At 37.0% G+C, this 13180-nt stretch overlaps 1 protein-coding gene across 3 annotated transcripts; it reads right to left on the reverse strand.

Annotated features, from left to right (window-relative positions):
- Positions 1 to 55: 55 nt before the first annotated feature.
- Positions 56 to 12137, reverse strand: aggf1 (angiogenic factor with G patch and FHA domains 1). 3 transcript variants are annotated; one of them, XM_079898812.1, is made up of 16 exons: positions 12052 to 12137; positions 11909 to 11965; positions 11169 to 11389; positions 10936 to 11035; positions 8351 to 8538; positions 6534 to 6671; positions 6229 to 6429; positions 5827 to 5893; positions 3995 to 4097; positions 3868 to 3919; positions 2538 to 2639; positions 2279 to 2444; positions 2077 to 2156; positions 816 to 943; positions 581 to 680; positions 56 to 488 (listed from the first exon to the last, which is right to left on the reverse strand). In XM_079898812.1, the coding sequence occupies exons 3-16, from the start codon at positions 11370 to 11372 to the stop codon at positions 282 to 284; spliced, it is 1836 nt and encodes a 611-aa protein (XP_079754938.1). In that variant the 5' UTR covers positions 11373 to 11389; positions 11909 to 11965; positions 12052 to 12137; the 3' UTR covers positions 56 to 281. The 3 variants fall into 3 exon arrangements, with proteins under 3 accessions (XP_079754938.1, XP_079754937.1, XP_079754939.1); XM_079898811.1 differs by lacking the exon at positions 5827 to 5893 and adding an exon at positions 4277 to 4769 and having other exon boundaries at positions 12052 to 12129; XM_079898813.1 differs by having other exon boundaries at positions 11909 to 12137.
- Positions 12138 to 13180: the final 1043 nt, after the last annotated feature.

Here is a 13180-nt window from a genome sequence, read left to right on the forward strand (position 1 = left end):
GCACACATGCACCCTTTAGCAAGCATCTTACACAGTATAATGCAACACTTAATATAAATTTGTATATAAATAACTGGAAAGCATGATTGTTTATTATTGTTTATTTGTCCAAGATATTCTTTGCTATTGAATTTCACCGTAAACAACAAACAAAGACTTCCTCAGACCATCAATCTTTAAAATGAACTGACATCTATTTACAAAAGGCCTTCCACTGAAATGATGAAAAAAAAAGTTAACCTAAATAATGCCCGGCATCAGACCAAATTATCACTAAGAAGTCACTCTGTATCCTGACTTTTGACCCAGGCTTGAGGTGATTGGCTCGTTTCAGGATGGGCGGAGTCAGCCTGGCAGGCGTCAGAGAACCGTTCCCGTGCACGTTCCCAGTTCCTCTGGGTTTTGTTTCTGGCAAGTGTGGCGTCTTCTACAGACATGGCAGCTCCAGAACCAAGACCAGACTGAGCCTTGCGCATATGCAGCTGAATCTACGACACACACACACAAAGGGAAGTGAGTGTAAATCTCATGCACTTATGTACATGACACTGCGTAAACAAATGAGGAGAAACTATATTACCGGATCCTTCATTCCAGCTCCGTCCTTGCCGAGGCCTTCTCCTCGTTTCCAGCCCATCTTCTCCAGCATCCGTCTACCCTTATTCTCATCCCCGATTTCACTATATACACACACACAGTGAGAAAAGGCACAAGTCTGCGAAAACATCTTTAACCTTGATACTGTTACGCAAGAAATCTACTGTAGTGCAGATCGGTTTTACAGGGGTAAATGTTTGACTGAATAGGTTACGTACACATGAACAGAAGCAGGAGCATCGTCTCTCTGGAACGTTCCCTCGCTTCCGACTGTCTGTCTGCGGTTTTCTGCTCTATCTTTATACCTGCTGTTCTTCAGGGCCTTCTGCTCTTCATAATCACTGCTCTGAAACACACACATATAAGTCTTTATGTAAAACAAGCATAGTAAATTGATAGAAGGCACAACCAGCAGACCAATAGCAGTGCTTTAACATTATGAACATATTATGAATATGAGAGGGGCCTTTCATATAGTCGGATTTTTCATATTGTGTTGGACAGAGTTATTATCGTAACTAAAACTAAAACACATTTTCATTACTTGAAATAAAATAAACATTAACTGAAAAAAAATATATACATAAAACTAGTGCTGTCAATTAACTAATTAATTGTACATTTTTCTTTAGTCACAATTATGTGAAATTCACAGATTGAGCGCAAATACAGATTTAAGTTCCTTTTTTGCATCTTATCGTACTTAAATGGGTTAATATCACTCGAATGAATGATAGCGTGATCATATACAGTAGCGCAGTCAAGATGATGGGAAAAAATGGATGCTGCGTTAAATATTTTTTAACACAAAAACTAAAAAAAAAAAGAATCGTGTGCATTAACGCGTTCATTTTGACAGCCCCCCAAAAAAATTCAACTAGATGCCAAAGCAACATTTCTCATTTTTTTTTAGTTTAAGCTGAATTATTAAAATAACTTAACGAAATAAACGAAAACATAATAAAAACTAAACAGAAAAAACTAACAAAACTAATTAAAATGACAAAAACACAACAACTTAAAATTAAACAGAAAATATATTAATAAAATCTAATTCAAAATATTAACAATAACTACAATAGCAAGCCATTGATACAAAAAAACAAACACTGGTTGGACAACTTCAAGTTAAAAAGGCTGAGAAGCACTGAGTAGCACAAATCACAGTTATGCGCCAAAGTTTAATAATTGGCATTAATGATTTACAACAAACCCTCGGACAAAGTATGGACAATATTAATAGTGATGCTTACCATAGCATGATATCTTGGATGACAGAACCATTGTTTTAGTGGTTTAATATTTGACCTGTTGTAGCTTTCAAGTTGCAACACCCAGGAATAGTGTGATCGTCTACTTGCTGACCAAAAGAGGGCAGCACTGACCGCACACAGTTAACAAGCCAATTTAACACACCTGACTTGTGCTCTAAAACACATTTCACAACCGAAAGCGCTTGTACGGGACATAAAAACTTACTTTAAGACCATATTTAACCTTCATCATCTTCAGTTCCTTCTGTCTTTGAACCTCCTTGTCTTCTTTACTGAGAACAGTTCCTGAAACATACGTGCATTGCAAAAGAATATAAGCTGCAAATGATTCATAGTAAAGCAGTTTAGAGATGTGTGTAAGATAGCAGAAGTATTGACACATTTTTTGTCAATGTGTGCATGCATACCAGAGGTCTCATCTCTCTTATGGCGGCTCAGGTGTGCTATGATCTGTCCTGGTTCACAGCCGTCACATGTGTCTGTTCCTGTGTGGATGTGGAAGGACAACACCGTATCTCCCATCTTCACTTCATCCCCGTGGGTCAGAGGGCAAGGGTCGCAGCAAACTTTAGGCTGTAGGGACACAGACATTTACAATTCTGATAAACATCCTCATATTGAGATGTGTTCAAAAGGATTCTGGGATACAACAGCTGTTTGTGTTACCTGTAGTATTCTGTTCCCATTGAGGACAGTGCCATTTTGACTGCCCTGATCTATCAGCATATAACACTGCTGCTCCTGGTCAAAATACACTTCTGCATGGGACTACACACACAAAAAGAGAAAAAAAGAAAGAGAGGGAGAGGGAGAGATAGAGTGTAAATATGCTGTTAAAATGAATTCAAAATTGACCCCATTTACTTTTTAAAACACATTATCCTATTTCACTCAGAAATACACTACTGTTCAAAAGTTTTTTCAATAAATCATTACTTTTATTCAGCAAGGATGCATTAAATTGATCAAAAATTACAGTAAAGACAAAAAAATCAGTTTTCATCATGATAAATGTAAGAAATGTTTATTGAGCAGCAAATCAGCATATTAGAATGATTTCTGAAGGATCATGTGACACTGAAGACTGGAGTAATGATGCTGAAAACTCAGCTTTGCATCACAGGAATAAATTACATTTTAAGATATTAAAATAATATGTATACATATTTTATGTAATATGTATGCATATTACACAAGTAAAATGGGCTGCAACTGAAGGTTTAAAAGATGACAAAATCTTTTTTTTAAATAAATATATAAAAATGTATAATTTATTTATTTATAAAATGTATTATAACTGAAACTAAAACAATAAAAAAAATGTTAATTGAAATAAAATAAACGTTAACTGAAATAAATTAAATATATAAAAAATAAACGTATTTTATTTCAGGTAGTATTAAAGTCCACCTGTGGTAAGTGAGTGGAGACGGGGCTAATTTGCATATTCATATAACCGCACATACTAAATGATGCAAAGGTGTAGAGTTACATTCAAGCTATTTTAAGCCATTTTTTTTACATTCAGCAGGGACTTTATGGCAACATTTCCCATTCCATTTATTTTAACTAGATTAACTAAAAAAACCTAAAACTGAAATAAATTAATAAAAACTATATATATATATTTTATCAAACTAAAACCTAAGAAAAATTACAAACGCACAACAAAATTACTGAAACTGAAAATAAACATAACACAAACATGAAATCTAATTCAAAATATTAATAAAAACTATAATAGTATCTCAAAGATACTAAAATAACACTGCCCTTATCTTGAGCACCAGGTGCAATTACTCCTGGGATTTAGAGAATATGTTTCAGTGTACTGAACAGATCTTCTATTAATGCATGACTATTAACTGAAGCCCGTCACCAATAAGACATTAGGTCACAAAAATGCATTACTTTAGATACTTTAGATAGATACCGTGCTTTTGGTCAAGAATGTTTGTCTGTAGTTTGATTTGAGTGTTTTCGTATAGTGTTTTACCTTACTGACTCCCATCTCAGGGATTCTGATGGCATGATTCATGTCCTTCTCTCTGCAAACAGATACACAAAAACATGTTAAAGAACACAATGGATGAACAGAACCACACACACAGAACTATACCGACCGGCCGATAGTGGCGACTGTGTCAGCCGTGAGGATGAAGAGCGTTCCGGTCTGCAGAACAGGAGAGCGAACCACAGTTACCCGAACACATGGCGGCCAGGCTTCTGAAATATAAAAATCACAAACATTACGGTTACGGATAGACAAAAATAAAATCCTACTGTAGTGCGCGCATTCACCTGATACACATTCAATTTAACACGGCATCTAGAAAACGGCCAATACCAAACAAACAGCCACCAGGGGGCGCAGTGTTCAATTCCCTCTGAATGTGCCGCCTCACCTTCCTCCAGTTCTCTTTCAGGACTGTCATGTGCTGGTTGGACGGGAGATGCAGCCGAGGATGATGAAGAAGGTTCGTTCCCTCCATCTGACTCTGTGATCTCGCCTTCCTCCGGCTCGCTCTCACCGCTCATGTTATCAGAGCGTGACTTCCGGTCTCTGCGAGTCTCAGAACGTGACCTCTTCTTCTCTTTCCTCTTCTTCCTCTTCCTGCTGTGGGTGTCATCTGAATTGGACCCGTTCTCTCTCCGTCTCCTGCTGTGCGAGTCATCAGACGGCGACTCGCTCCGCCTCCGGGTTTTCTTTCTGTTCGTAGAGCGCTCTTTGCTTCTGTCACGGCTCTTGGTCCGCCTGGATCGTTCTGTACCGCTGGGTCGCTGGGGGCTTCGGGACCGAGACTTTCGTCCTTTTTTAAATGACGATGCATCATCCTTCTTACTTCTGTGGTGGTTTTCAGACTGTCTGTCAATCTCAGACCCCGCCTCTTTATGGTCCTGTCAGTGAGCAAACACTTAGCCAATCAGGACGTCACCAATAGTGACGTCACATTGGTTTGATGTGACAATATAAGATTTGCTTTGGCTTTCCAAGTTTCATTTGAGTCTCAGTTTTGAGTCAGTTCAAGAAAATGTAATATATGATGCAAAACCACCATCTAAATCATCAACATCCAAACAGCGCTTTCCAATCTGGCTCAAGCCTTACATCATAGTCTGATGCCGTTTTCACCACTTTATTGTAAAAAAAAAAAAAACGGCATGGGATAAAGAAATCCAGATTTGAAGAAACAAGCGCAAACTGCAAATGTGTGCAAACTGCTTGGCCACAGCTCTGACACCACATGATGTCTTGGCCCAGTCAAAACAACCAGAAATGTTAAATGAAAAAAATAAAACGAAGACCAGGTTAAAAAGATAAAAACTAAACCACGCTGACAGGAGGCAAATACAAAAGATTCCAGAATATAACAATATAACAGATTCAAAAGTTTGAGTTAAGTAAGACTCTTTTTTAATGATATATCAAAGTCTCTTATGCTCACTTAATAAAAATACAGTGCAAACAGAAATTTAATTTTACAATTTAAAACAAATATTTTCTATTTGAATACATTTTAAAATATAATTCATTCCTGTGATCAAAGCTGAATTTTCAGCATCATTACTCCAGTCTTCAGTGTCACATGATCCTTCAGAAATCACTCTAATATGCTGATTTGCTGCTCAAGAAACATTTCTTATTTTGTTTACCGTCATACATTTTTTCAGGACTCTTTGATGAATAGAAAGTTCGAAGGAACAGCATAGATGTTTTCTGTAACAATATAAATCTCTTTACCGGTAAACTGAATTTATTGCATCCTTGCTGAATAAAAGTATTAGGATCTTTAAAACAAAATAGTACTGAGCTGACCCCAAACATTTGAATAGTAAGGTTAATAAAACCAATATTAAAAACTAAGATGCACTGAATGACTTTAGCTTGTTACGACCATTTAGGGGAGAAATACTAAAACTCTATATAAGTTTAAAGCTATAAACAAGTGCGTACCTCTCACTCCAACCAGTCTCAAACGTTCTATCTTCAACTGAGCCATTGAGCAAGTCAAATCCTGAACCTACAGCGAAAGAAGAGCACACGGTCAGCTCCATCAGGCATTATATTTTCAGAATTGCTCGACGGACCCTCTTCTGAGACCAGACTGTTCTACGGACCCTCACAATCATCAACCGCTATTCAATGAGAACAAGAACCAGAAGCCAAAAAGCTGTCTGTGACTGAAACAATACTGAAAACTGAGACTCAAAATGGTGGGAAACTTGATTCAGAAACTCAACTTGAACTTGAAATGGGAAATCAAGTTGAGGAAGGTAAGGGGGATTGAGAGTCAACCACTAAATCTCTGTGATTACAAAACTATGTAAAGACAATGTGTGTCTGTGTGCATCTCACCCCTCCATCAGGACAGGAAGCTCTATCTGTGTTCTTCACCGACTTCCTGTTTTTCCAATCTTTGGTCTTCCTCTGTGGCGTCTGCTCCACTTCGGGCTGTGCTGTAGGCACCTCTATCCTAGAGTGGAATTGGTATTTCCCGCTTTCTGGGTCGTAGTAATAGTACATTCCAGTGTTAGCATCATAGTACAGCTGACTGGACTGGTGGAAAAGAGGAAAAAACACATTAACACAGGCGATTATGATTACACATGTTGATTACACAAATAACAGCAGTCAAATGTCCCCAGAGAAGAACAACTTACAGAGTCGTAGTAAAATCCAGTGCTGTGGTCGTAATACATGCCAGAACTTTCATCAAACACAAAGTTGGTCTGGTTCAACGCCTCCTCTGCTGTTGCTCTCAGCATGTCTGCTATAGAGCCGCCTTCACCAGAGGCCTCCTGAGAACAAATACAGGGTTTACACAGTACAAAACTGGCTAATAATTATTCACATTACAAGCTGTCAATTGCTTATGTTTTCATAATTTTATACCTTTTTTGCCAATATGTTTTGATCATACTTTTAGACTGTTTTGCCTGTATGTTGTTGTATTGTGGCTATGTTTTAAACTTCTGGAAATTTGTTAGTATAACTTAACTATAATTTAGATTATTTTGGCCTTATTTCAATTTGTGACAAGTTGTATCATTTTATATAATACAATTATTTTATATAATTTTTAGTTATTATATATATATATATATATACATATATTTATAATAAAACAATTGCCATATTTCACACTTTTTGTGATGCTACATTATTTTAGCCATAATATAGATTGTTTCATTTTTTACTGTATTTCAGATTATATTGGCTATGTTTTAGACATGCTGCATTATTCTCAATATTAAAGAATAGCAGAGTTCACATCACAGCTATAACAATAATGGCACAGAGAAATTATTTGGTTAGAATCTCTTTCAGAATGATTTTTTCCAGCTGATGAATGATAAAAACATTGACAGCCAATCAGAATCCATCCTGCTGTAACGAGCTTGAGCATTTAAAGTGGCAGACAAGCACGCGCTTAGAATAAACAGAACGATATTGTCCGCTGGTGTGGACGCTAATATAGTTATCATTCTAGGTGTAAACGGGCCTATTAGAGTTACATTTTGCAAAGGGCTGAATTATTTTGGCCATATGTTTTGTAAAATTAAATTGTTTTGGCTATATTTTAGCCATATTTTGATGCTTTGTGAAATGTTATATGATCTTACCAATGATATAAATAGCTTTGGCAATATTTCAGATTATATTGGCCATATTTTAGACATTTGTTGATATGTTGGATTAATCTGCCAAATTATATTTTACATTGTGCTGGATTATTTTAGGCATATGTTTTGGCTAGATGTTGGAGTTTGACTGACTGTAATAATCAACATAAGCCACGCGTTCCTTCCACCGCAGGAACTTTCCCCAGGAACTAGGGACTTTGGGGTGATATTCTGTGTTTCCACTGCAGGAACCAGGGTCTAAATGAAGTTCCAGGTAAAAATCTCCGCCTCAGAAAGTCCCTGCTTGCGAGGTAGTACTTTTTCAAAGTTCTGGAACTTGCGGGGGTGGGACTTGGTCGCTGAACATGCTGACTGGTTCATGCCGCATTTTGATTGGTTGATTCCAAGCATTTTATTTCAACCGCCATTTTCTAAAAATCTGTTGCGGTGCGTGCAGTAAGAGTTGTTTGCTATTCAAATCAACAATGGAGTTTAAAAAATACGACAGATGGACCGACGACAAGGTTCAGGCCTAATTTGCCTAATCTTCACGTTACTTTAGACCGCGATGGAAACACAGACAGAAACAGGTCTGGGGGGAAAAGTTCCTGTAATTTCAGTAGAAATGCGGCTATAGAGAAGACATCATTCACATTTTATTTGACCACAATATTAACTTAAAACACTCTTTTTAGAAACTTTCTGAATGACATACAACAGGATTTTGTAGAATTCACATGAATATGCAACACGCAAATGATGTCAATACCAACATTAATAAATGCCTAGATCTGTTATCAGAATTAAATAACACTTAAATAAGTAGTACCCTATATAAGTAAGACTTCTCATACCTCTGTTTGTGGAAAGTCACTTGATTCATTTGGTTGCTCAGGATTGGCTGGTGCCGTCTCAGCTGTTATGGGATGGTCCTCAGTGTGTTCATAACACTCTTGTGTTTCCATGACAACACTCTCCTGTGTTTCTGCTGTTGTCTCCGTTCCTTGCTGGTAGTATCCACCATAGTAATAATTATAATAATCTGTTTCAGGAAGAAAATAACATTTAAACCTCACATATACGGTGTAGATGATTTGAATATTCCAGGGATAGTTCACCCAAAAATGAAAATTCTGTCATCATTTGCTCACTCATGTCGTTCCAAATCCATAATAATTTAGTTCATCTTCAGAACACAAATTACCTTTTTTTTTTAAATGAAATCTGAGAGATTTCTGTCCCTCTATTGAACGTCTATTTAACCAAAACCCTGACACTTCAAAACGTTCATAAACAGATGGTAAAATAAATCCTTATGAACCGAGCAGTTTAGTCCAAGTCTTCTGAAGAGAAACGATCGCTTTATATGATGAACAGACAGAATTTAGGCTTTTATTCACATATAAACATTGACCAGCGAACAATGTTGACAGCATTCAGGTTTGGTAAACAGAAGCGAAAGTATGCTCGCTTGACGTGTGAGAACCAGCGAAGGTCATTCTCATGAGTTACGAAGCAAGTTCTGCAAGAACTAATGAGGTTTGTTCTCACGCGTCAACCAAGTGCAGTTGAGCTCCTGTTTATGTTCACTGATCAGTGTTTATATGTAGCCTGACTACGTCAGACTTCGTACTTCCGCTCAATTTCATTTCGCTTCTGTACTCAGTCTGAGACCGCGTCATAGCTTTCCGTTTTCCTTCGGCCTGAAAACAGCCGGCCAATCAACGAACAGAGGGCGGGCTGAGAGCCGTGACGTAGACGCTGATTGTACCGTGGATGCGTAGATTTACTTCACATAATCTGCAAAAGTCGTTGACAGCCATGTTCACTCCGGTATTTCGCTCGATGGTTTTGTTTTCATACATGTGTTTACAGTGGAAGTTAGATGCGGCTGAGCATGCGCATAACACACACCATAACCAAACGTTATGTGATTGGCTTACGGGTAACCAATGATTTTAAGCTTCAGACAAGCGCCCCCAGGCGGTAAAGAAAATGTTTTTCTATTACAGAACTCCAGACTCTCTCTACGAAGCAAAGCGAAGTAGCAGAGTCTGGAATTACCAGGCTAGTTTATATGTGACCCTGGACAACAAAACCAGTCACATGGGTAAATTTTTTGAAATTGAGATTTATACATCATATAATGAATAAAATAAGCTTTCCATTGATGTATGGTTTGTTAGGATAGGACAACTATTTGAAGATTTGGAATCTGAGGGTGCAAAAAAAAAAATCGAAACATTGAGAAAATCGCCTTTAAAGTTGTCCATTTAAGTTGGCATAAAAGAAAAATCGATCATTTTGACCCATACAATCTATTGTTGGCTATTGCCACAAATATACCCGTGCTACTTGTGACTGGTTTTGTGATCCAGGGTCACATATGTGAATAAAAGCCTAAATTCAGTCTGTTCTTGGACTTAGACTTGGACTAAACTGCTCGATTCATAAGAATTTATTTTATGATCAGTTTATGAACGTTTTGAAGTGTTACATCATGCTTCTACGTGGGATCATTTTTGTCTTTTAGAATGCAGTGGGATTATATGATAAAAATATGAAACTCACTGACAGAAGGCTGCTTTCAATTTCAAATACTCGTGCGCACTTTATGAAGAGTGCTTGTGCATGCGGCTGTGTGCAACTCTGTGAAATTGGTTAAATGTATTTGCATCTCATGCTTGTATGATGCTAAATTAATGTAAACAGTCAGTTATGACTTAAGGGTTTAGACTAGACAAAAATGTATATTTCAAAAGAGATCTGTGCATTAGTGTGAATGCAGCTTATTAGATCTCTCGCTGTCTATGTCGTCATCATTAATAATCAAGCAACAGTAAAGCTGAGAAAGAGAAAAATCACTCGCAGCTCTTGAATGGAAAATGTTCAGATACTCTTAAATACTGAAAGCATTCTTTGTTTATTGACTGTAACATGTTTATTTGTTCTTCTTTATTGTTTAGGCTACAACTTGCTTTTATGTTTTGAAGCGATATTAGTTTATATATTTAAAACTCTTAAGATACAATTGTTTTAAATAAATGTTTAAAAATTATATAAAAAAGACTAAGATTTTCAAGTTGGTAGACTAATAAATTAATAAGAAAAAAAAAAGTAGATCAAGAAACGTTTTGAAATCGGATCGTGACTCCCAGGATTGGATCGGATCGTGAGGTGCCTAAAGACTCCCATTCCTAGTGTGGACAGGTTCTAGCTGTTGTGGTGCGACGCGACAACAGTTGCGTCCGGTGTAGACACGTGTGAAGAGACTTTCAATGGAGCGACAGAAATGTTTAAGATTTCATTAAAAATCTTAATTTGTGCTCTGAAAATTAACTAAAGTCTTATGAGTTTGGAACGACATGAGGGTGAGTAAATGATGAGTTTTCATTTTTGCGTAAACCATCCTTTGTACAATGAAATAAAAGAGACTCACCTGTCTCTGTCCAGGTATACTCCTCTGTCTGAGTCTCAGAATCAACCTTCTCCCTCTCTCTTTTCTTTCGCTCATGGATTTCTTCACTCAGTTTATCAACCTAAGATCAAAAGCAATTTCTTGTGTTGGCATGTTTTTGGGAGTACACCAATCATAAAAATGGCCTATAACAGTAACAGTCTTGTTTCCACAAAAAAACAACTGCCCCTGTTCTCCATGAGCACCTGGCTCACCTGCTGTCTGAGATCTTCATTGTAGCTTTCTGTGGTCTTCTGAAGTCGTTCGCTTTGGCTGAGCTGTTTCTGTAACTTCTGAAGTTCATCCTTACATGCCTTCAGATCCTGTCGCAGCGCCTCCGCTTGTGATCTCAAAGAAACGAGCTCTGCTTGCAAACCCTGATCATTAGGTTCAGGGTCTGGTTGTCCTTCTGCAGCCATTGCTGAGGATGTTCTACCTAAAATGTAGATTAGAATAAGAAAGTATAGTAGACTAAAATTATTATTCTTTAGATTCAATTCACCATGTAACATTATAAAATGATACACTGCAAGTTATTATTAATTTACTTTAGTGTTTTTTATCTTAATACAAGTCATCTCATTTGTGTCTATTTATATCCAGTCTCAATCTAAGACAAAAATCTATTTACCCTCACATAACATAATCAATTATTTAAAAATAGGTCTTTAAAAGTACAATTATAGAGCTGCATTTATATTTTTTATTAAGTGAGTTCCTAGCAAACATCATATTTGGGGGTTTCTTGTATCAAAAAGATTGAAAACTACCGCAACTAGATAAGTTTAGGAAACCGTGTAATAATCTGAGCACAAATTCACAACAACCAACCAAACGACTCCTCTAATTGTATATACAGTTTAAAACATATAATAAGAGTATGTTAATAAATAGAAAAGTTGTGTTTTGAATTTGAATTAGGGCACATTTGATTTGTATTGCACATTATCCTCACCGACTTAAACCACCCGTTTTCTCTGCGCGTTCCCAGATTTCCTGCGCGCGCGTCAATCTGCAAATCAAAGATAAACATCATATGACCAGCGTGCATTGGACACATATTCGTGTAGAAGTTTGTGTTATCGTAAAGTGCGTTACAGGGAACAAACGCGATGAACTTTAGTCCCACTTCAACGGACGCTGCCATACTTTTTACTTTGTGATGTCATGGCTTACTTACCCCTGCATCACTTCCGTTTTTTCCATCACGCCACAGCGCCCCTAGTATAAAACTCTGCCAACTGCACTGTCACTGACAAGAAAAGAAATTTGAAATTTGAAATTTTGAAATGACATTACATAAAGGACTTTAAATTTTATTTTTCAAGATATCCTGGGATTTTTCAGGTAGCCTATACTGAAATGTTTGGACGTTTGGCTAAGACAACATCTTTCCCTGTTTCAATATGCAAATAAACCAGACTGGGGATACTTACAGTAGCCCATGATTTACAAACAAAATGTATAATAAATCAGAAAGTAGGCCTATGTATAATATAAACAAAACCATCCTGCGATATAACATGGTTGAGAAACGAATGTGCAAAGTTTGGTTCATGTATGCTCGGGAAGTTGCAGGCACTGCAAGTTCAGATACAACAGATTAAAATAATTAATAAAGATATGTTTCAGACTTTTATCAGTTACGAAGGACATCAAATAAGAAAATTAGCCTGAAACCTAAATAACTGCAGAGGCCCCGATAAAATAAAATATGAGGAAAATATAAATAAATTCACTTTTTTTTTCTCATGTGACCCCTATAAATTGGCCCCTGTGTTGTTTTTAATAAAGTATAGATCTACTTTATACCGAAGAAGCTCTAAGACTAAGAAACATATTTGAAACATTGAGTGACAGTTTGATTTTGGGCAGCAGAGGGCAGTACAGGCCCTTAGTTTCAAAGAGATGTTTTTATAAATCTTTTGAACAAACTGATTTCTCTGTGTTGAATGTCACCACCACCTTCCTGTCTAAAACGTTCTGAGTTTGGAAGCCAAACGGTCTGTGACGTCCCTCATGAAGCAATTTTAATCAGGATATAAGACTAAATCAAATTAAAACTGTGTTTATTCTAACACCTGTGTCAGGCAGCATGGTAAAGAAGATGAGACCACAGGTGCATTTATTATGAGAGAAGCTTAGAGTGCTGTAATAGACAGGAAACAACAAACTAACAGCCTGAGGAAATCAAGGGCGAGAGATTTGCTTTTCTTTCCCACCGCTT

Source organism: Squalius cephalus, assembly GCF_949319135.1.
Source record: "Squalius cephalus genome assembly, chromosome: 17".
Classification (NCBI taxonomy): domain Eukaryota; kingdom Metazoa; phylum Chordata; class Actinopteri; order Cypriniformes; family Leuciscidae; genus Squalius; species Squalius cephalus.

What these genes read in the sequence shown, in the direction of transcription:
- aggf1 (XM_079898811.1), bottom strand. Translation starts at nt 11,372, where the DNA reads ATGGCTGCAGAAGGACAACCAGACCCTGAACCTAATGATCAGGGTTTG. An exon ending in ACAGTCGCCACTATCGGCCG is followed by an intron (nt 3,920 to 3,994) that starts GTCGGTATAGTT and finishes ATCTGTTTGCAG; the next exon opens with AGAGAAGGACATGAATCATG. An exon ending in GAGCTGGAATGAAGGATCCG is followed by an intron (nt 489 to 580) that starts GTAATATAGTTT and finishes TGTGTGTCGTAG; the next exon opens with ATTCAGCTGCATATGCGCAA.